This window comes from Oncorhynchus tshawytscha, linkage group LG20 (genome assembly GCF_018296145.1).
Source record: "Oncorhynchus tshawytscha isolate Ot180627B linkage group LG20, Otsh_v2.0, whole genome shotgun sequence".
Lineage (NCBI taxonomy): Eukaryota > Metazoa > Chordata > Actinopteri > Salmoniformes > Salmonidae > Oncorhynchus > Oncorhynchus tshawytscha.
Window position 1 is genome coordinate 8473840 of NC_056448.1, and position 25128 is coordinate 8498967.

The 25128-nt window shown below is 43.6% G+C and overlaps 1 protein-coding gene across 1 annotated transcript in view; it reads left to right on the forward strand.

Moving 5' to 3' along the window:
• The first annotated feature begins 5805 nt into the window (after window positions 1–5805).
• zswim6 (zinc finger, SWIM-type containing 6) overlaps window positions 5806–25128 on the forward strand; it is a 53337-nt gene continuing 34014 nt past the window's right edge. The window contains exon 1 of the mRNA XM_042302133.1: window positions 5806–6663. Within this exon, the coding sequence (XP_042158067.1) occupies window positions 6237–6663 (427 nt within the window). The 5' untranslated portion in view covers window positions 5806–6236. The remainder of the gene's footprint in view (window positions 6664–25128) is intronic.

Below are 25128 nucleotides of genomic sequence, written 5' to 3' on the forward strand. Positions count from 1 at the left end.
GCTCGGGACTATAAGGTGTCTATCTGAAAAAAGATGATTCTGAAATAATTGGCTTTAAAGTTCCAAACCCTTGTTGATTTGTATGATGTCAGAATTGTTTTCCTTGTATTATTTTGAACTTAACATGAATTTGGATAATTTGGAGTACTGTATGTAGAGAACGTTTAACAGAACAGGGCTATGTCAATAACACAAAATATGCTGGTAGAACCTTGTATCTTGTTTTTTTTTTGCGATTGGTTGAACTGGTTGTTAAAATAACTCAATTGAAAATATTTGGTTATTAAATCAATGATCTCATGACATTTCACTCTAAACTTGTATTTTTAATCAATGGTTGTGGGGTGAAAGATGTCTTCAAACTAAATAAATGCACAATAATACGCTTTGAATATGAGACTTGCTGGGTTGAAGTTTTTGAAATTCACCACATACTTGAGAGAATAGCACCAAAGTGATTGAAAAAATCTCTAATGTAGCTTTGAGAGGAGCCTTGATGTCTGAATAAGCTTAAAATACTGATATGCTCTTTGGAAAATACTCTATATGTCCTTATTCAATAAGGGACAACAGTGTCGGGAAGGAATAGGAATCTACCCAATCAAATCAAATCCTTGAATGACTTAAGTCAGTCAAAGTCATAGGACTAGAACTAGAACCAGTCAAATATTTGGATACACCTACTCGTTCAAGGCTTTTTCTTTATTTTTTACTATTTTCTACATTGTAGAATAAGAGTGAAGACATTGAAACTATGCAATAACACAAATGGAATCATGTAGTAACCAAAAAAGCTTTAAACAAATCAAAATATATTTTAGATATTAGATTCTTCAAAGTAGCCACCCTTTGCTTTGATGACAGCATTCTCGCAACCAGCTTCACCGAGAATGCTTTTCCAACAGTCTTGAATGAGATCCCACATATGCTGAGCACTTGTTGGCTGCTCCTCCTCCAATCTGCGGTCCAACTCATCCCAAACCATCTCAATTGGGTTGAGGTCGGGTGATTGTGGAGGCCAGGCCATCTCATGCAGCACTCCATCACTCTCCTTCTTGGTCAAATAGCCCTTCCAGAGCCTGGAGGTGTGTTGGGTCATGATAGTCCCACTAAGCTCAAACCAGATGGGATGGCGTATCGCTGAAGAATGTTGTGGTAGCCATGATGGTTAAGTGTGCCTTGAATTCTAAATAAATCACAGATAGTGTCACCAGCAAAGCACCCCCACACCTCCTCCTCCATGTTTCACGGTGGGAACCACACATGCAGAGATCATCCGTTCACCTACGCTGCATCTCACAAAGACACGGCGGATCAGACCAAAAGACAGATTTCCCCTGGTCTAATGTCCATTGCTCGTGTTTCTTGGCCCAAGCAAGTCTCTTCTTCTTATTGGTGTCATTTAGTAGTGGTTTCTTTACAGCAATTCAACCATGAAGGCCTGATTCACTCAGTCTCCTCTGAACAATTGATGCGGAGATGTGTCTGTTACTTGAACACAGTGAAGCATTTATTTGGGCTACAATTTGAGGTGCAGTTAACTCTAATGAACTGTACCTCTGCAGCAGAGGGTCTTCCTGGGTCTTCCTTTCCTGTGGCGGTCCTCATGAAAGCCAGTTTCATCATAGCGCTTGATGGTTTTTGCGACTGCACTTGAAGAAACTTTCAAAGCTCTTGAAATGTTCCGGATTGACTGACCTTCATGTCTTAAAGTAATGATGGACTGTCGTTTGTCTTTGCTTATTTGAGCTGTTCTTGCCATAATATGAACTTGGTACTTAGTACCTTGTCACAACACAACTGATTGGCTCAAACGCATTAAGAAGGAAAGAAGATCCATAAATTAACTTTTAACAAGGCACTTCTGTTAATTTAAAAGCATTCCAGGTGACTACCTCATGAAGCTGGTTGAGAGAATGCCAAGAGTGTGCAAAGCTGTCATTAAGGTAAAGGATGGCTACTTTGAAGAATCTCAAATATACAATATATTTTGCTTTGAAAATACTGTTATATACTGTTATATACTGTTTTGGTTACTACATAATTCCATATGTGTTATTTCATAGTTTTGATGTCTTCACTATTATTCTACAATGTAGAAAATAGTACAAACAAAGAAAAAGCCTTGAATGAGTAGGTGTGTCCAAAATTTAGACTAGTACTAAAAAATCTATATATATTTTATGCAGAATTTCCAGATTCATGTCAGCCATGTTCTCATTGCATGTGAGATTCTTGGAGGGAGAAAGAGAGGACAGGGCATGGTTTATTCAATGGGATTTCAGCCTGATGAAAAGATACAGGGTGGAAAAAAGATTGTAAGGACCATATTACCATAATTAGTTATTAAAATTTAAATTGAGAGTCTGTACAATGACATGAATATACAGAATTATATTTAAAACATGAACGGCTGTATTTCTGAGAAAAGATATTCGTAATATGTGTATTTGTGCATTTATTATAAAGTGTGTGTGTGTGTGTTTGCATGTGTCTGCGCGCACATGCATTTATCTGTATGTGTGGATCACTGTATATTTCTCCCCAGTACCCCACTGCTCCTCCCATGCTGAGAGAATAGGCTCAGTCATCCCAGAGCCTGCCTGGCTGTGTCTGCCTGTCACTGCAGGGTGAGATGAGACAATGGGAAAATATTCAGACACCAGGCTCATATCACTCACCCAGCGTGGAGAAACTGCCGTGTGCAAGCATTGGCAGACGGTAATGTAACTGTAAGTGGATGTTAACATATACGAGAGGAAAATCATTAGATGGAACATAAGAATTTTGAAGGGTTTTTATTGTAGCTGATGGTAGACTTATGAGAAAAAATGAAGCTGATAAGAGGAGTAACATACAGAGGTATACCAGAGGTATGCCAACACCAACACAGCACAAGGATAGCTCTGTGGGCATTGATGATGATAATAACTACTGTATAAACATCACTATGCACCATTTTGTGCCAGGTATACTCAATTATTTGAAGGAAGTACCAGCAGAGCTGAAATAAAACAGTAAAGTCAAAACAGAGAATCAAAATGGCCGATGACACGGAAAAGCCAGAGTAGGGTCTGTAAACAAACATAGTCCAGTTAATGGCTGCCTGTCTCACAATGAAGAAATCAAACAATACTAAGCTGATCAGAGGCATAGCCACGGGAAGTAGGGTGCTGAGAGGTGCTGCAACCCTCCCTGAAAAATCTGAATAAAAACAAAAAATGTATTAAATAACACAAAAGTAGTGCACCTTTCATTCAGAACCTAAATTGAACCTAACTTCAACGTCTGAAGTCGTTTTGCTTACTAAGATTTTTGCAGGGGCATATTTTTTTTGGTCTGGCCTATGGCGGAAAAACGCCAAGGATGGCCCTGCCTGTCCATTTCTCTGTTATTGTCATTCTAATGGAATCCAGAAAGAACAAAACCCTGTCCTCAAACATTTAAAGATGCAAAGTTATGGGCAGACACAAAACATCCACATCAAATTAAATATTTTTCTTGATCAAATAACATGGAAAACAACCACTTTTTGTGCAGTAGTAATTTACCATCCTTAAAACAACACTTAATGTAAATGTACATTACTGTATTGTTCATAGGCTGGTCATCTATGGTTGTACCTGTAGACTTTCCATCACCATGAAGAAAAACAATGACCAATAAAGTCATTGAATACATTGAGACATCAAGTGGTTTGTGATGATATGATGTGGCTCAGTTGGTAGAGCATGGTGCTTGCAATGCTAGGGTTGTGGGTTTGATATCCCATAGGGTACCAGTATGACAATGTATACACTCCCTACTGGAAGTAGCTCTGTATAAGAGTGTCTACTAAAATGGAAGAAGAATAAACTTTTCAGTTTTCACATAGAAATACATTGCACTAGCAAAGTATGTCAAGAAACTGGAAAACATATCAAGCACGTATTTATGTATTATCAGATTAACTCTTTTGTACAGATAATTATCAGACTCAAGTTACAAATACTGGTAAACACCCAAATATATTTAGTTGACATTTTTTCACAAAAAACCCCCCAAAAAACTGGGCCATTACTAGTCCTGCATTAGAAGACCAATATAGACGTCTTCAGTGCGGGCATTATTTTTCTGCAGTTTTTTTGCAGCACCTCCACCCCCAAACTACTTCCCACGACTATGATCAGAGGTTTGCCAACACATCAGTGGCCAGCTCGGAGGAAGTTCCCTGTTGCTTCATTTAAATGCTTTCAGGACTTGTCAGATCAGATGAGTTTGTTTTGGCTGGAAATACTCAGATCAATTATCCTGATTAGGGCAGCAGTTACCCGCATGGTGGTGTTTATGAGGCCCGAGTTGGACCCAAGCACACACACACACTTTTCTAAATATCCAAAACCACACCAAAATGCACGCGCTGTCCCCCTTGTTAAAAATGTATTTTCTTTTCTGTATGGCTTTCACTTGGCTGACCCGTGTCACCAACACACAAACAATTCAGTACAACACAACTTTATTTCTCCCCTGGGGACAAAACAGAAGGACACTTCTGGGTTCCCCCTGGCTCTCTCCACACTCTATCGAGCTGTGAATCACACTGGGAGATGCCTTGGCATTTCTGCAGGTTAACCATGAGAAATGACCTCTTTTGCACCGTCGATTCCTGCCTGCCTTCAGGGGAGTAGAGAGGCAGGGCAGGGCTGTCCGTTAAGGCCCAGTGACAGCAGCTGGGGGACTTGGTCTGTCTTGTTCCTGTGTAATTACTCATCTCAGTAAGGGGAGAAATGGTAACATGGGGATCTGTCCTTGTGTAACATTGCTGTTGATTGGAATAAGACTATTAAAATAATAAAACATTTGAAGATAAACCATAGAAAATAAAATAAGATTTAAGATATAGGGAGAAAGAGCTGAATTCTCCTGCCCTGATATGCAGATGGGTCAATATTCATTGTGAAACATACAGTAAATAACCTACAGATAACCGTAAATAAACCTGAAAAATAGACTTGTCTGAATCTGATGCACCGAATGACATTGCATTGATTGTCCAAAGATTACAACACTCCCTATTTCGGTTGCAATTAGTTACATCACATTTTCTAATCAATTAAGCCTGGCTCCTGGTTGCAGGGTTTTACTGAACACCACTGAGACTCCCACACCAGATTAGATTAACCCTGCTCTGCATCTCTCTCTCACTCTACCCTTCCCTCTTTTCATGCTTCTTTCTCTCTCTCTACCTTTCCATCTTTTCATGACCCCACCCTCTCTCTGCACAAACTCCTCCCTTTCCCTCTTTTTCATTTCTCTCACTTTCCCTCTCTCCCCCTCTTCACCTTTTCTTAATTTCCATACACTGATAACAGGCCAAAAACATGTTCCAGAATCAATTTGTGATATTCAAGGGCTTTATTGGCATGGGAAACATGTGTTAACATTGCCAAAGCAAGTGAGGTATATTGCAGCCTAAGCAAATGGCTAGGACTACTTCAAAGAGGAATTATATAGGTGTATCCCTAATAATTAAGCTGTTATAAATCTTGTCAAGGGCCAAGTTCCAGTCTTTCCCCCCCCAGAAACATGCATTATGGTTAAAGGAGGCGAGAGACCCCAGCTGCCATGATCCAAATACACAGCTTTTGTTTCCCAACAAGGAACGTCTCCTTCCAGCCTTCAGGCCAGATAACCACATTCCTTTGGAACTGTAGCCTACGTCACAGAGGGCGTCTCTGTGTTCCGAGCACGCCCGCCCCCTCTCCACGAGGCCTGGCCAACTGACAGTTACAATCACTGTCTTCACCCAACGGCTTCACCCGCTTTAATCCCCCCCTTCACCTCCGTTTTGTCGTGTTTTGCGGCCACGAATGCCTTCTCCGTCCGTCAATCACGAGGGAAATATCCATGGGCGCCAACCAATTTCACTACACCGCCTTTAAATCCTGAACGAAAAAGCTACGTTTTCCCGGCCCCCTCTCAGCTCCTGTCCGAGCCGTCCGCCTCACAAAGGATTTGCCGACGTTCGGGAATTCCGCGTTTCATTCCTTTTTTTAGAGCAGGATAGGCCCGCCCCTTTCTTCATTTGTCAACACAAAGAGGATTTGACAACACTGCTAAAGGACCGCCCATCATGCCCAAATAAGGTTCATTTGCCCATACACGGCAAACAATCGATTCGAGTGTAACATTTTCCCTTCCTTATCCCGTTTATATGGTAGGTTCACTTCCGCCGTTGATGTTAAAGCAGTGCTATCATGGCGGAGCGCGTTCAGCAGCCCCCAGCCAAACGGCTCTGCTGTAGACCGGGTTATAATACGAATTGTAGACAGGGACAACGGGCCGGGGGTACGTTATGTGGCGGTTCGGGTGCGGCCCAAGGTGGGTCGAGCAAAACCCTGAGTCCGGAGTCTCTGTTGGATATCTCGGCCCGGAAAGTGGCCGAGAAGTGGCCGTTTCAACGGGTAGAGGAGCGTTTTGAACGGATCCCGGAGCCTGTACAGAGAAGGATCGTTTACTGGTCGTTCCCCAGGAGTGAACGGGAGATCTGCATGTATTCTTCGTTCAATACGGGGGGAGAGGACAGTGGAACTAGCGGGGAAAATAGTGATGAGACGCGGCTGCCTTTCAGACGAGGTATCGCTCTGTTGGAGAGCGGCTGTGTGGACAACGTATTGCAAGTCGGTGAGTGGATGGACCCAAGCGTATGAAAAATAACGTTATTTTATTTATTGAGTTTTCATGGCAAACAACCAGAGTTTGAAATATTTTTCAAAAGCAGCAAGAAATGAAAAAGGAAGTGTGTTGAATTAGGTTTCAACAAAGGATTGAATGAGGCGACAAAGGGAGCTTTTACATCGCTGATACGTTGGCGAGGCTCCTTTTTTTTTTTTTACTAAAACCAAAATGCATTCCTCTAACAATAGAAATAGCTATTATTAGCCTATGCACAGTTGTCTATGTTCTATGTCGATACATTTAGCCCAAATGTCTATGTAGCATAATACATGTGTTTGCTTATGCATGACGGGATTTTTTTGTTGTTGTTGCTTGGGTGAAAAAGAACCATTACGGAAGTAAACGGTGGGATTTAATAAATGTGCCCGTATACTTGGCTCGCATTCGAACATTTGATTCATATACGCATTTAGCCAGCCTCAAATAGTTTTTTTTGTATACTTTCAACTGAAAGGGGCGATGCTTTTCTGGGCACTGTGTGTCGAGAAGACGTTCAGGGCTGAGCCTTGTCGACTGTGTTTATTTTCCGAAGTGAAAGGCATGGGGGAGGTTTTCTGGCTAAGCCAGCTAGAACATAGAGCTCTCAGCTGAATTGACAGTTCTTTCTACATATATGCCAAACTATTTCATAACTAGAAATATGTTTAGTGAAACAATAACACAGCAACCTGTCGTGCATTCAAAGCATTTTCTATTTGAGTAGCTGCGAAATAGCAGTATTTCATGTTGTTTTCGTAACACAGCCTTGACTGGGTGTCGTATTTACCCAGTGCGCATATCAAACAGCCGTGAGGCATTCCGAATGAAAGCATTGGTACTTTGTTCCCATTTTATGTTCATTTGTGTCTTTTCAGCTTCCTGTCATCCTCCAAAGGAAAGGCAAACAACAAACGCGTCTTTTAATTTATTTTTACTGCTATTTGGGAAAAGGGTGGGAGGAATGGTGATTTAAAGCCACATAGACTATTTTTAAATGGACATTGATATGCACCAATTTGCAGCTAATTGGGTCAAGTGTGTTTCTTTCTTTCACTGTTGTTTTACTAAATGTTCTGACACCAGGAAAACACAGACACGTAATTGTAATAATCACCAGCAGGCCCTACCTAACAAAACGTAGCATATATACTCAAATGAACGCATGGCCTTGTATTTTACCCCCTGGCTGACGGTAAGCTACCTGCTGGGCTCCCTCTGTATTCCAACTCATATGCCACCTTAGTTAGTTCATTAGGGCTCTCCGTCCCCGCCCTGGGAAAGCGTTCAGCGTTCTAATCCCATTACTCTATGTGGTTAATCTGAATTGTAATGCAATCTGCAAACGTAATTTTCTGCATGGCCATCTATCCCTCTCTGTCCCCTCCTCCCTCTGAACGTGTCGCAGTGGCTTGGCTGGGCTTTGTGCCCTAGCCACAGTGCCAACAGGGCGCCAGGCTGCTGACTATACAACACATACTATAGGCCCAGGCAGGCCTGTGTCTTTGTCTAGTATATATATGCTAAATAAAATACAAATGAATAAATAGGCAAAGCACAGCTACAGTATCTACTCTAGTCTCTCTACTCTTTATTGGGGAAGAAATAATAAGGTGTATATATACACATTAGAATGCAGTGTCATTTTTTTCACCCAAAACCAGGTTAAGGAATATGATTTTGCCTGCCAATAATGTAATAATAATATGGTGGTTAAGCAGGCAGTTAACCTAAACATATTCTCTGTGTGTGTGAGCTTGCACACGATAGCACATAGTGCTCAATCTGCATGCTAGCAATGGAGAATGACAGCAGAAATTGTGCCAGGAAGTGATAAATAAAAGATGCAATCTTCCCTCGCGGGCTGCAGCTAAGGAAGGGAGAAGAGAGCGAAGGAGAGAAGAAAAGACTGGGTCGCTGTGATCAGACCTGGGAGAGAAGATCAGTTACACATCTGTTTGGCACACATCCATATGTACAGTATAGTATACAGTACACAACCTCTCTACACAGGAAACACACACACAGTATATGTGTAGGTTAACTGCCTGCTTAACAACCATATTATTATTATTACATTATTCCTTAACATGGTTTTGGATGAAAAAAGGACATACTGCATTCTATGGTATATATGACTCCGCTAAACACCCTGACGGTCACTGTCAGGTGTCCCAGGCAGTATGGTTCATCCCAAGGCCATAGGAGAGGCTCTACCTATCTGGCCTGCTCAGGTCCTGCTGATTGGAAAGCTGCTTATCTGATAGCCAACCCATAGTAAACATGTCATGAACACGATTGCCTCGACACACACGCGCGCACACACCACACACACCCGACAGGATATGGCTGCCCGGTGCTTCTCTCTCTCTCAGAGATCTATCCACTGCTGTTAGCAGTCTATGAACACCGACACGTTGCAGTGTGTGTCTGTGTGAATAAATACACGTGTGTCTGTGTGTTCGCTATGCAAGCACGTGCAGGCCAACCAGAGGCCTTTTCCATATGGGCATGTGACACACAGTACAGTGATAAGACGGATCTAGAATAGAAAATGAAAGTGGGCGGAAAAGAAAGAATATGAAGAGAGAACTATTAGCCTATTGATAACCAATGAATTCATACAGGCCTACAAGGTTATTATTATGCATTATCTTGTCATCCTCCAATAACGGGCTAGAAATATAATAAACGTGTAATACACCATTGTCTTTCTATTCACAAATACATTATTAATGTCTGTGGTGTATATCATTGATCAAACATTTAGAACCTCATTATTAGAAGTTGATATTCATTATCCCCTTTTATAAATACATTATCCTGGCCTCCTCTCTGAGCATGTCTCGTCAACATTTATTCAGCTTGTAGAGCAGCTCTTACACCCCTCCCACAACACCCCACAGGGCCGCGTTAAACCCCTCCCCCTCTCCTTTACCTCCATTACCCCGTCTTGCTCTCTGTCTCCCGCACTCTCTCTCTGTCTGTTTCCATCTGTTCTAGGAGGCCAGGGTTTGTCAACACTGATCCTATTAGCTGCGAGTGTCTGTCTTATTGATGGGAAATATGGCCTCTAGCTCCTCCCCCCTACTCCTTACTCATCTACTGCTGAGTCAGAACATTGGGGGATTCGAGTGAGATGTTGTGGTGTGCGCGTTTGGGGGGGGGATGCAATCTGGGGGATGATGTCGTCTTCTGGTTATGATTATCAAATTCTAGAGAGGTTTTATAGGGAAGTTTTACTCTTAGTGAAGTCGTTGTGAATTTTTTGTTGACAGATTGCAGGCTAGTGGGAAGTGCGACTGTGACTCGCTCTCAGTTCTTCATTGACCAGTATCAATAGTGTTGTTTGGATATTTAACATGACCTGACATTACAGGTGAATATGTTGCTAGATAAAGATACAAGCATAAAGATACAAGACGTGCGGCCACGTTGCCTCTGACGATATGACACAGGGCCAGAAAGGGGAACGTTGGGGTTGCAACTTCATCCAGAAATGATTGGCATTAAGTCTGTCCGACATAAGATATGCGAGTGATGTAGACCCAGCCTGTCATCAGACAGGGAGCCGGGCCTGTTTTTTTAGTTGTTGTGTAAACCCCAGCAGCATTTACACTTTTCTCTGTCAGTGGGCTGAGCTCTTTATAACCATGCAGGCCCTACGCACCGCTAGTCATGCATGGCAGCATAGCACACTGCCATTTTAAGCCCAGAAATGCCAGAATCCACATATCAGGGCCAAGGTCTACAGGCTTGAACCTAACTGCCTGGCTGTTTCTCTGTCCTCTGAAGTGACTTCATTTCTGTCTCCCGCCCTTCTTCTGTGCTGATCTGAGAGAGATGAGCCGGTGAAAGGCATGATGGGCCTCCGCCGTGCCGCTTTGACCCGTCAACTCTTTTCAGGTCCGTACAGTTGGAGAGGACGCAGAGGGTGTGTGTGTGTGTGTGAGATAAATGAGTCAGCTGTGCCGCTCCTACTGTCCCTCCCTGCTTCACCAAGCTAAGAATAGGGCGTTTGGCGACTCATAATAAAACCACTTTGTCTTGTGTGTTTCTGTTAGATACTTCTTTATTTAGAGCTTCTATTCTGTACATCTCACTTATTCAGGCCTACAGCTACTTTCTGTTCTGTTCACCCCAGGCTAACGTCATAAGAACATCACTGAGATTACTGAGGTTATCATCACTCATTCAATATTATATTACAGCGCTTCACTGTGAGGAAGACGTGGCTTCATTTAAAAGGAGTGTGTGTGTGTGCCGGCTCTACCCTGACTCTACCCCGACTCTACCCCGTCTCTACCCTGACTCTACCCCGACTAACCCAGTGCGCTACCCCTCCAGAAGGCCCTGTATAGGCATGCGTGGACATTTCTGACATTTCGTACACAGAAGTGCAGAATTTAATACTTGGCACTTAAATCTGGCATGGGCCTGTTGAGGTAGACGCTGTAGGGGCACTGGGCTGATGGGGTTGAGGAGAGGAGAGGACAGGCAAGGTATGAAGGGCATACTTAGGGGGAACTCAGTATCAAAGCCGGAGCTGTTGGGTAGTCTGGTAGTCCTCTGATGTTTCATAGACACGGGAAAGAGGAAGGCACACTGGTGCAGATATAGATAGACCCAGCCTTCCTCATGGTTCCGTTTCATCCTGACATGTGAGGCTTCAGTGCATCCTGTTGGTCAGTGGTTCGAGCTGGGAGCTGTGGTCGGGTCCTGGCGTGGAGGATGGCGGAGTGTCACCCCACAGTGAAATCTCACCTCGCGTCTTCAGACCACAGACTCTCACACGGGGCATCGATGTCCCCCTGCTACATCTAGCTAAAACCAGACTACAGCGCGGTACACTCGCACTCGGTTAGATTGGAGCTCCTACAGTTACCTTCCTTGTTCCTCTTGAAAGGACCTCTGACGACTCCTTCTGGACCTAAGAATCGTAGCCTGACCTAAAGGATGCCTTTTTTTTGTGCACAGATCAGCCTTTATTTATCCCATGCGTTTATTTAGAATGCCATTTTGCTACTGGCACACAGAACCCTATGTTCATTGTAGTGTTAGCCAGAAGGCCAATGTTCAGTGTGCCAGAAGGCTAACGTTTTGATCCAGACAAGGTTTAGTAGTAAAGGAAGACCAGGATGGCAGAACAGGCTTGATATGATCTCCAGCTACCAGACCAGTGTTCAGAGTAATAATGCTATAATGGTAGAACAATGTCACATTGTTTAATAATGACACGTTCATATCCTCCATCGTGTCTCAGTCAGACCAGTGTTGACCTTTCCCTTCCTATCATTATGGCTGCTCCTGTTCACACTCATTAGCAGCTAAGTACCTCAGTTAAGAGGTCTGCACACACACACACACGCACGCTCCCTGACCCCCAACCCAAGTGCTTTGAAGTGTGGCCTGTCATATGGAATCTATATAACACACACCTGTACATATGGCAGAGTTCTATACAGCCGGTTATGGCTCACACACCAGACAATGCCTTATGGGGATATGTACGGTATGAGTGGGGGAGGTTGGCTAGGCTTTAGTAGTGTGTGTCTGATTGTTATGTGAGAGATGTGGCCCAGCCTGTTGGTGAATTCCACTGTGGTAGAGGGGGGAGTTTGATTTTGAAATGATGGTGTTGAACACACAATAGAATACACTCAATAGAATGTACATAACAGAATGGAGACTAGAGAATAGTGTACACTGAATAGAATGTACATAACAGAATGGAGACTAGAGAATAGTGTACACTGAATAGAATGTACATAACAGAATGGAGACTAGAGAATAGTGTACACTGAATAGAATGTACATAACAGAATGGAGACTAGAGAATAGTGTACACTGAATAGAATGTACATAACAGAATGGAGACTAGAGAATAGTGTACACTGAATAGAATGTACATAACAGAATGGAGACTAGAGAATAGTGTACACTGAATAGAATGTACATAACAGAATGGAGACTAGAGAATAGTGTACACTGAATAGAATGTACATAACAGAATGGAGACTAGAGAATAGTGTACACTGAATAGAATGTACATAACAGAATGGAGACTAGAGAATAGTGTACACTGAATAGAATGTACATAACAGAATGGAGACTAGAGAATAGTGTACACTGAATAGAATGGAGACTAGAGAATAGTGTACACTGAATAGAATGTACATAACAGAATGGAGACTAGAGAATAGTGTACACTGAATAGAATGTACATAACAGAATGGAGACTAGAGAATAGTGTACACTGAATAGAATGTACATAACAGAATGGAGACTAGAGAATAGTGTACACTGAATAGAATGTACATAACAGAATGGAGACTAGAGAATAGTGTACACTGAATAGAATGTACATAACAGAATGGAGACTAGATAATAGTGTACACTCAATAGAATGTACATAATAGAATGGAGACTAGAGAATAGTGTACACTGAATGGAATGTACATAACAGAATGGAGACTAGAGAATAGTGTACACTGAATAGAATGTACATAACAGAATAGTGTACACTCAATATAATGTACATAACAGAATGGAGACTAGAGAATAGTGTACACTGAATAGAATGTACATAACAGAATAGTGTACACTCAATATAATGTACATAACAGAATGGAGACTAGAGAATAGTGTACACTGAATAGAATGTACTTAACAGAATGGAGACTAGAGAATAGTGTACACTGAATAGAATGTACATAACAGAATAGTGTACACTCAATATAATGTACATAACAGAATGGAGACTAGAGAATAGTGTACACTGAATAGAATGTACATAACAGAATAGTGTACACTCAATATAATGTACATAACAGAATGGAGACTAGAGAATAGTGTACACTGAATAGAATGTAGATAGGATAATGCAGATCGTCTAGACAGACTTGTTTAATGAGGCTATTGTTTGGATAGGGTTTCAGAAGACCAGAATGGTAGTAGTGATATATACACATTTCCCCTCTCTCTCTCTCTCTCTCTCTCTCTCTCTCTCACGCACACACCTACATTCACACACTGCAGTGCACGTGAACCCCGCGGCCCTACCAGATACAGTATATGCACCGATTTAATGCTGGCTATAATTATCTGCCCAATCAATGTTCTGGAGTGCACCCTCCGAACGAACACACACAGACACACACACACACAGAGAGAGAGAGCAAATGGAGACTCTTTTGTTTGTGCCTCATATGATCAATTTGTATTGAAGCTGCAGTAGGAATAGGCAGTGAACCGAGGCATAACTGCACCACACAGAAAGGGGCATCACTCACATTATAGCAGAAAAGTATAGATCTGGACAACCTACATAAATATGAAGCATTTTCGAGACTTCCAAGTTAGTCTGAAATACATTACCAACAGGCAGAGGTGGAGATGTGGACCTATCTAGTCTTTTCTTAGATAGGTAAATATTTCATAAGATTGTGGCAAAGAAAATACTGTATGTGCTAGTATTGTAGTATTGTAATGGTTCTGCAGTAGTGCTAGTTCAAGTGGGAGGATGAAAGAGAGAGAGAGGCCAATGGGAGGGAGGGATTACAGTAAAAGCGAGTGGGAAAAGAGGTATAGAAAGGAGAGGGGGAGGAAGAGAGGCTGCCAGGATAGATTTTTATTTAGTCACATGCACAGAGCTGTAGTTGCAGTGTACAGTGAAATCTGAGCTCCAACAGTTTAGGTGTGAATTAACCAAAAAATACAAATAATAATATAATAATAATAATAATAATAATAATAATAATAATAATAATAATAATAATAATAATATATACATGTTTACAACTGACAATGATACATGTAAATGTCCATTGGGGTGTGGGCATGTGGTTTGACCATTTCAGCTCCTCAGAGACGTGTCTCCATGGCTGACCCGTTGAGGAGGATGGTTACTAGCCTGGTACCTCCTGAACTCCACAATCAGCTCCTTTTGTTTCGCTGATGTTGAAGGGGAGGTTGTTTACCTGGCACCACACCGTCAGAGTGCCTACCTCCTCCCTGTCGGCCGTCTCGTCGTAGTTGGTAATCAGGCCTACTACTGTCGTGTCGTCAGCGAACTTGATGATGGAGTTGGAAGAGACCACACAGTCAAGGGTATACAGGAAGTACAGGAGAGTGGATTGGAGAGGGTCGAGTATGTTGGGGAGGGAGGAAGTGATGTGGTCTTAGACTGGCCTCTCAAAGCACTTCATGATGACAGAAGTGAGTGCTGCGGGTCAGTAGTCATTCAGTTCAGTTACTTTCCCTTTCTTGGGCACTGGGATGATAGTGGACGTCTTGAAGCAGGTCGGGATAACGGCCTGAGCCAGAGAGAGATTGAAAATGTGCAAAAACACAACAGCTACCCGGCCTGCGCATGCACAGAGGGCGCGGCTAGGGATGCCGTCTGGGCCAGCTGCGTTGCGAGGCTTAACACGTTTGAATGACTCACGTGTCCTTCGTGGAGAACGTAAGCGCGTAGCCCTGGTTGTCTTCAGGGGCTTTCCTCGGCAGCTCAGTCATTTTGTTTGAAGCGCGATTAAAAAGATGTTTAGCTTGTTCGGTAGGGTGGCGTTGGTGTTCGGCGGGACTGGCTTTCTTTTTGTAATCTGTGATCGTTAGAAGCCCCGGCCACATACGCCTCGTATCCATCCCTCTGAATTGCTCATCCCCTTTGTCCCTGTACTTGTGTCTCGCCATCTCGATCGATCTGTGCAGGTCGTATTTGTACTGTTTAACCATACAATTGTCCCCGGTCAGCTTGCTGTGTTTATAAGCAGCATCTCTCTCTCCTTCAGTTCCCTGACAAGTTTGCCATCAATCCACGGTTTTTGATTCGGGTATGTTTTGAAAGACACTGTCGCTATCACGTCATCTATGCATTTTTTTAATGAATCTGGTAACTGGGTTGGTGTATTCATTGATGTTACCCCCAGAGGCGACCTGGAACATATTCTAGCCCACGTGATCAAAACAGTCTTGGAGCATGGATTCTAATTGGTCAGACCAGCTAGACCATTGTTCCGCCGTCTCTGGGAAGGTCGGGTAGACCGTAGCACCCATTGATGCATATTCCAATAGTTCTACCTGGGTGCATGAAGTAATGGACAAAAACAAACTGAGTAAGAACATGTAGATCAACACTAGAAAAAGTAGAAACTCGCAATGTTTTGTAGGAGCTGGAGGGGACGCGCCATCCGTCAGCGCCATCTTATTCTGTTGAATAGAGGTGTAGGTGAAAAGCTTCCTCTGGTATTGTGTCCCGTGTGTAAATCCTGTCTAGTTTTCCTGTTGTTTCGTTCGGAGTTTTGGAGTTCTGCCTAGGTATTTTCCATCTCTGTGTCAGACTCTGCGTGGAATGTGGCTGAAATTCCCAAACAACACAATTTACCCCCTGAGTCCTGGATTCAGGAGGAGTACAGATGAGATGAGAGCGAAAGCAAACACACACACACACACACATACACACTGCATAATGGTAGGTGAATGTTTGTCTCTGTAGTCAGCAGGTGTGTGTGTATGTGTGTTTTAGCTGTGTGTGTGTGTGTGTGGTAGGTTTTTTTCTCTTTTGTTAGGCTACTGTTTGATCAATCTCATAGGCCTGAAGGTTTGTTTTCCTCTCTATCTCTCCATCCCTCTCATCCTGACCTGTATCCCTCCACCATAACTCTGTCCATCGTTAACCTTCATCAGAGGGGAGGATGGGAGAGGGGAAAGCAGATGTACCCCAGTCTAGATTTTATCTCTCACTTCTTATCAGATGTACAGACCCCATCTATTACCCCATTATTACACACACACACACACACACACACACACACACACACACACACACACACACACACACACACACACACACACACACACACACACACACACACACACACACACACACACACACGGTGCTGCTACTGACAACTAGTAAACACACTGTCACCCATTGGCCTCCCTTAAAGGGAATGTGTGTCTGTAGAGGATTATTTGTTCCCACAGAGCACTGAGCAAGTCAAAGCCTGCCGCTCCTAAAGCATCATGGGAATACTGGGCCCCATGGAATGGTCTCCAAAGAACAACAAACGCAACACCCAACCAAGTCTGGCAGCATGGAACTCTGGGACTATGGAACTAGAACCCCTATCTGGGCCAACAACTACCTGCCTGCCTGCAACATTCCAAGCACACCATGCATGACACTATTCCGGAACAGGGTCCTCCCTTCCAGCATTGGGGAACATCCCACATGTATTTTTATGGGCACAAGCACTGTTCATGACACAAACTCTTCACACCCCCTTTGTTGGTGGAGAGCATGTTACATTCTATACATTTTGCCACATCTGTGTATTCTTGTGATATTTGAGTGACAAAAAAATGACAACAATATTGATGGGCTAAAAAAACCTAAATAAAATAAAAATATTAGCTGACTAGGGCTAGTTGATCTGGACATTTCTGACAAGTTAAAAATAGCTCTCTAAGGTACAATGGTAAGAAAATGTATGTGAACTCTTTGGAAATACCTGGATTTCATAAAATTGTATCTGATCTCCATTTAGGTGACAATAAAACACAGTATGTTTAAACTAATAACACCCAAACAATTATATATTTTCATGTCTTTATTGAACACACTGTGTAAACATTCACAATGCAGGGTGGAACAAGTATGTGAACCCTTGAATTTAATAACTGGTTGACCCTCCTTTGGAAGCAATAACCTCAACCAAACGTTTTCTGTAGTTGCGGATCAGACCTGCACAATAAGGAATTTTGGACCATTCCTCTTTACAAAACTGTTTCAGTTCAGCAATATTCTTGGGATGTCTGGTGTGAACTGTTCTCTTGAGGTCATCCCACAGCATCTCAATCGGGTTGAGGTCAGGACTCTGACTGTGCCACTCCAGAAGGCGTATTTTGTTGAAGCCATTCTGTTGTTCATTTACTTCTTTGTTTTGGGTTGTTGTCCTGTTGCATCACCCAACTTCTGTTGAGCTTCAATTGGGAGAACAGATAGCCTAACATTCCCCTGCAAAATGTCTTGATCAACTTAGGAATTCATTTTTCCGTCGATGATAGCAAGCTGTCCAGGCCCTGAGGCAGCAAAGCAGCCCCAAACCATGATGTTCTCTCCACCATACTTTACAGTTGGTATGAGGTTTTGATGTTGGTGTGCTGTGCCATTTTTTTCTCCACACATAGTGTGGTGTGTTCCTTCCAAACAACTCAACTGTAGTTTCAGCTGTCCACAGAATATTTTGCCAATAGCGCTGTGGAACATCCAGGTGCACTTTTGTAAACTTCAGACGTGCTACAATGTTTCTTTTGGACAACAGTGGCTTCTTCTGTGGTGTTTTCCCATGAACACCATTCTTGTTTAGTGTTTTACGTATCGTAGACTCGTCAACAGAGATGTTAGCATGTTCCAGAGATTTCTGTAAGTCTTTAGCTGACACTCTAGGATTCTTCTTAACATCAGACCACTTCCGGCGCCGACAGAGATGGCCGCCTCGCTTCGCGTTCCTAGGAAACTATGCAGTTTTTTGTTTTTTTTACGTGTTATTTCTTACATTGGTACCCCAGGTCATCTTAGGTTTCATTACATACAGTCAAGAAGAACGACTGAACATAAGAGCAGCGTCAACTCACCATCAGTACGACCATGAATATGACTTTCGCGAAGCGGATCCTGTGTTCTGCCTTTCACCCAGGACAACGGAATCGATCTCAGCCGGCGACCCCAAAAAACGTCTTTTTAAAATGGGTAAACGAAGCGGTCTTCTGGTCAGACTCCGGAGACGGGCACATCGTGCACCACTCCCTAGCATTCTTCTCGCCAATGTCCAGTCTCTTGACAACAAGGTTGATGTAATCCGAGCAAGGGTAGCATTCCAGAGGGACATCAGAGACTGTAACGTTCTTTGCTTCACGGAAACATGGCTCACTGGAGAGACGCTATCGGAGTCGGTGCAGCCAGCTGGTTTCTCCACGCATCGCGCCGACAGAAACTAACATCTTTCTGGTAAGAAGAGGGGCGGGGGCGTATGCTTCATGGTTAACGTGACGTGGTGTTATCATAACAACATACAGGAACTCAAGTCCTTCTGTTCACCTGATTTAGAATTCCTCACAATCAAATGTCGACCGCATTATTTACCAAGGGAATTCTCTTCAATTATAATCACAGCCGTATATATTCTCCCCCAAGCAGACACATCGATGGCTCTGAACTAACTTTATTTGGTTCTTTGCAAACTGGAATCCATATATCCGGAGGCTGCATTCATTGTAGCTGGGGATTTTAACAAGGCTAATCTGAAAACAAGACTCCCTAAATTTTATCAGCATATCGATTGCGCAACCAGTGCTGGAAAAACCTTGGATCATTGCTATTCCAACTTCCGCGACGCATATAAGGCCCTGCCCCGCTCTCCTTTCGGAAAAGCTGACCACGACTCCATTTTGTTGATCCCTGCCTACAGACAGAAACTAAAACAAGAAGCTCCCGCGCTGAGGTCTGTTCAACGCTGGTCCGACCAATCTGATTCCACACTCCAAGACTGCTTCCATCACGTGGACTGGGATATGTTTCGTATTGCGTCAGACAACAACATTGACGAATACGCTGATTCGGTGAGCGAGTTCATTAGAACGTGCGTTGAAGATGTCGTTCCCATAGCAACGATTAAAACATTCCCAAACCAGAAACCGTGGATTGATGGCAGCATTTGCGTGAAACTGAAAGCGCGATCCACTGCTTTTAATCAGGGCAAGGTGACCGGAAACATGACTGAATACAAACAGTGTAGCTATTCCCTCCGCAAGGCAATCAAACAAGTAAAGGGTCAGTATAGAGACAAAGTAGAATCTCAATTCAACGGCTCAGACACAAGAGGTATGTGGCAGGGTCTACAGTCAATCACGGATTACAAAAAGAAAACCAGCCCCGTCACGGACCAGGATGTCTTGCTCCCAGGCAGACTAACTAACTTTTTTCCCCGCTTTGAGGACAATACAGTGCCACTGACACGGCCCGCAACTAAAACATGCGGACTCTCCTTCACTGCAGCCGACGTGAGGAAAACATTTTAACGTGTCAGCCCTCGCCAGGCTGCAGGCCCAGACGGCATCCCCAGCCGCGCCCTCAGAGCATGCGCAGACCAGCTGGCTGGTGTGTTTACAGACATATTCAATCAATCCCTATCCCAGTCTGTTGTTCCCACATGCTTCAAGAGGGCCACCATTGTTCCCGTTCCCAAGAAAGCTAAGGTAACTGAGCTAAACGACTACCGACCCGTAGCACTCACTTCCGTCATCATGAAGTGCTTTGAGAGACTAGTCAAGGACCATATCACCTCCACCCTACCTGACACCCTAGACCCACTCCAATTTGCTTACCGCCCAAATAGGTCCACAGACGATGCAATCTCAACCACACTGCACACTGCCCTAACCCATTTGGACAAGAGGAATACCTATGTGAGAATGCTGTTCATCGACTACAGCTCGGCATTTAACACCATAGTGCCCTCCAAGCTCGTCATCAAGCTTGAGACCCTGGGTCTCAACCCCGCCCTGTGCAACTGGGTACTGGACTTCCTGACGGGCCGCCCCCAGGTGGTGAGGGTAGGCAACAACATCTCCACCCCGCTGATCCTCAACACTGGGGCCCCACAAGGGTGCGTTCTGAGCCCTCTCCTGTACTGCCTGTTCACCCACGACTGCGTGGCCACGCACGCCTCCAACTCAATCATCAAGTTTGCGGACGACACAACAGTGGTAGGCTTGATTACCAACAACGACGAGACGGCCTACAGGGAGGAGGTGAGGGCCCTCGGAGTGTGGTGTCAGGAAAATAACCTCACACTCAACGTCAACAAAACTAAGGAGATGATTGTGGACTTCAGGAAACAGCAGAGGGAACTCCCCCCTATCCACATCGATGGAACAGTAGTGGAGAGGGTAGCAAGTTTTAAGTTCCTCGGCATACACATCACAGACAAACTGAATTGGTCCACTCACACAGACAGCATCATGAAGAAGGCGCAGCAGCGCCTCTTCAACATCAGGAGGCTGAAGAAATTCGGCTTGTCACCAAAAGCACTCACAAACTTCTACAGATGCACAATCGAGAGCATCCTGGCGGGCTGTATCACCGCCTGGTACGGCAACTGCTCCGCCCTCAACGGTAAGGCTCTCCAGAGGGTAGTGAGGTCTGCACAACGCATCACCGGGGGCAAACTACCTGCCCTCCAGGACACCTACACCACCCGATGTTACAGGAAGGCCATAAAGATCATCAAGGACATCAACCACCCGAGCCACTGCCTGTTCACCCCGCTATCATCCAGAAGGCGAGGTCAGTACAGGTGCATCAAAGCTGGGACCGAGAGACTGAAAAACAGCTTCTATCTCAAGGCCATCAGACTGTTAAACAGCCACCACTAACATTGAGTGGCTGCTGCCAACACACTGACACTGACTCAACTCCAGCCACTTTAATAATGGGAATTGATGGGAAATGATGTAAATATATCACTAGCCACTTTAAACAATGCTACCTTATATAATGTTACTTACCCTACATTATTCATCTCATATGCATACGTATATACTGTACTCTATATCATCTACTGCATCTTTATGTAATACATGTATCACTAGCCACTTTAACTATGCCACTTTGTTTACATACTCATCTCATATGTATATACTGTACTCGATACCATCTACTGTATCTTGCCTATGCTGCTCTGTACCATCACTCATTCATATATCCTTATGTACATATTCTTTATCCCCTTACACTGTGTATAAGACAGTAGTTTTGGAATTGTTAGTTAGATTACTTGTTGGTTATTACTGCATTGTCGGAACTAGAAGCACAAGCATTTCGCTACACTCGCATTAACATCTGCTAACCATGTGTATGTGACAAATAAAATTTGATTTGATTTGATTTTCACCCCGCTATCATCCAGAAGGCGAGGTCAGTACAGGTACATCAAAGCTGGGACCGAGAGACTGAAAAACAGCTTTTATCTCAAGGCCATCAGACTGTTAAACAGCCACCACTAACATTGAGTGGCTGCTGCCAACACACTGACTCAACTCCAGCCACTTTAATAATGGGAATTGATGGGAAATTATGTAAAATATATCACTAGCCACTTTAAACAATGCTACCTAATATAATGTTTACATACCCTACATTATCCATCTCATATGTATAGTATATACTGTACTCTATATCATCTACTGCATCTTTATGTAATACATGTATCACTAGCCACTTTAACTATGCCACTTTGTTTACATACTCATCTCATATGTATATTCTGCTCAATACCATCTACTGTATCTTGCCTATGCCGCTCTGTACCATCACTCATTCATATATCTTTATGTACATATTCTTTATCCCCTTACACTTGTGTCTATAAGGTAGTAGTTTTGGAATTGTTAGCTAGATTACTTGTTGGTTATTACTGCATTGTCAGAACTAGAAGCACAAGCATTTCGCTACACTCGCATTAACATCTGCTAACCATGTGTATGTGACAAATAAAATTTGATTTGATTCATTGAGCGTTCTGCACTGTGCTCTTGCAGTCATCTTTGCAGGATAGCTACTCATAGCGAGAGTAGCAACAGTGCTGAACTTTCTCAATTTATAGACAATTTGTTTTACCATGGACTGATGAACATCAAGGGTTTTAGAGATACTTTTGTAACCCTTTCCAGCTTTATATGCAAGCCAAAAATTCTTAATTTTAGGTCTTCTGAGATCTCTTTTGTTCGAGGCACGGTTCACATCATAATTGTGAATAGCAAGCTCAAATTTTGTGAGTGTTTTTATAGGGCAAGGCAGCTCTAACCAACATCTCCATTCTCCTCTCATTGATTGGTCTCCAGGTTATCTGACTCCTGACTCCAATTAGCTTTTGGACTGACAATGTTTAAATGATGTATTCAATATAGACAAGAAAAATACAATAATGTGTGCGTTATTAGTTTAAGCGCACTGTGTTTGTCTATTGTTGTGACTTAGATGAAGATCAGATCAAATTTGGTGACCAATTTATGCAGAAATCCAGGTAATTCCAAAGGGTTCACCTTTTCTTGCCACTGTATGTACTGACTAACATGACGAGGAACTGATGATGCACTACCTCGTTTCCAAATTGCACCCTGTACATGCTACTATTACGACGTTCAAGAGTTAGTTTAAAGCCGGACTGAGTCCCTTACCCCTCGCCCCACAGTTTGGGATGCAGAATACCTCCTATACCTATGCAGATGAGAGCTTCTATGAGCAATGCTTACCTTTTTAATGAGATGTGTTGCACTCTCTCTCTCTCTCTCTCTGATTGTTAATCAGAAGGTGCTTATGAGCAATACTTACCTGTTAATGGGAGCTTAGCAGAGTGATCCATCACAGGCATGTTACCGCTGCTGCTCTTCCTAATGAAGACTGATGGCCTTATCACTATTGCAGGGAGGGAGGGGGAGAGAGGGGTGTGTGTCGAGGAGGGAGCGGAATGAGTAAATACCACCCTCAAACAACTACTCCCTCTTTCCGTCCCCCCTCTTCTCTCACCTCTATCCGCCCAACACCTATTTTAGAATGTCACCCTGGGTTTTCCATCCTCTCGTTTCGCACACATCCCTAGCTCTCCTCTCCTCTCTCGGAATAGAAACAGTGCTGGCATGTTTAGGTGCCAGATCTCTACCCCACTGTGTCCCTTCTCTGTGTGTGTGTGTGTGGGACACTTTGTGCGTCACACACGTCAGGATGTCAGCCGTATGACCGGTGTGTTTAGCCAGCATCCTGGGGGAAGGACAGGGGATGGCCATAGAGGACAGGGGATGGCCATAGAGGATGGTAGGTACCAGGTAGGTGCCTCGGGTGTTTGGACCGTACTTTGACTCTGGTGTTGGCTGTGTATGACTCCGTCTGTTCCTGCTCTTTATTTATAGAACACTTCTACTGAGCCTATGGAGAGACCTGATGGCCGACTTTACCTCGTCAAACACACCAGTGTGTGTGTGCTCACTGACCCCCTGAACCCCCAGTTACCTATTAGCAGTCATATCCTGCTTCCTGCTTTAACGCATCACTTCCACCTGGGACCTCTCTCTGTCTCTCTCACTCTCACACTCGCTCACTCACTCACTCACTCACTCACTCACTCACTCACTCACTCACTCACTCACTCACTCACTCACTCACTCATGACGGATAAATTGGAGATTAGGAGAGCGCACACACACCCTTAGCTTGAATGCATATTGTCAACTGAATGCATGAATCAAAGAACCAGAGCAGCCCGAAGCGAAACTGAGTAAAGCAGAAAGGAGGGGAAGTGCTGAGCTGGTGATATGGTTTAGGGGTTAGTACAATTGAGAAAACCATGTGACCCACTTTAATGGTGACAGATTGGGGGAGATTGTACCCCTCCCACCTGTGTATTTGTGGGGGTGGGCATGATGATGGTTTAGGAAGGTGTTATCTTTGGGTGTGTCATTGGATGTTCTGATGTCACACACGCACACACACACAGTTGAACCGGTTATTCTTAGTCATACTCAAAAGCAATAGTGTTTCCACGCCTGCTTTCTGTTACATTATAATGGCATCTGGCTGACAGGCAGTTATTGTTCCACTGAACACTACTGTATAAACTGCCTGAGTTATCACTAACGAATACACACACACCCACGCTTGCACTGTTAGAACATATATACACACGCGCGGGCACGCACGCACACACACGGCAGTCAGCATATCTGAGTCACGGAATGACACGACAGAGACACAGAGGAAGTGTTAGGGTGTTGTCATCACGTGTGGCTTATCGCCTCGCTCTGTTTTCTCCCTGTCGCGTACCGTAAGGTTCTGGCCCTCCCTTGTGTGCGTTTGCATTAGATCAACAAAAGCTGATATGCTTGTGGGTAGGGGTTTGTCATTGCCATAAAAATAAGTTACTCATTCATTTCCGGCTTGTTGAGACATGAGACGGTTCAGTTAGGGGTTTCTGCGACAGCAGGATACCAGCGGTAAGTACCAGGATGTTGGTGTAACGTTAGACAAATAGGAGGAAGAGGCTTGTAAACAACGGTAAATGTCGTAGCTGTCACGCCCTGGTTTTAGTATTTTGTGTTTTCTATATTTATTTGGTCAGGCCAGGGTGTGACATGGGTTTATTTTGTGTTGTGTTTATGTATGGGGGTTTTTCGTAGGTTTTGGGATTGTGGCTTAGTGGGGTGTTCTAGCAAAGTCTATGGTTGCCTGAGGCGGTTATCAATCAGAGGCAGGTGATTCTCGTTGTCTCTGATTGGGAACCATATTTAGGCAGCCATATTCTTTGAGTGTTTCGTGGGTGATTGTTCCTGTCTTTGTGTTAGTTGTCACCAAATAGGCTGTATAGGTTTTCACATTCC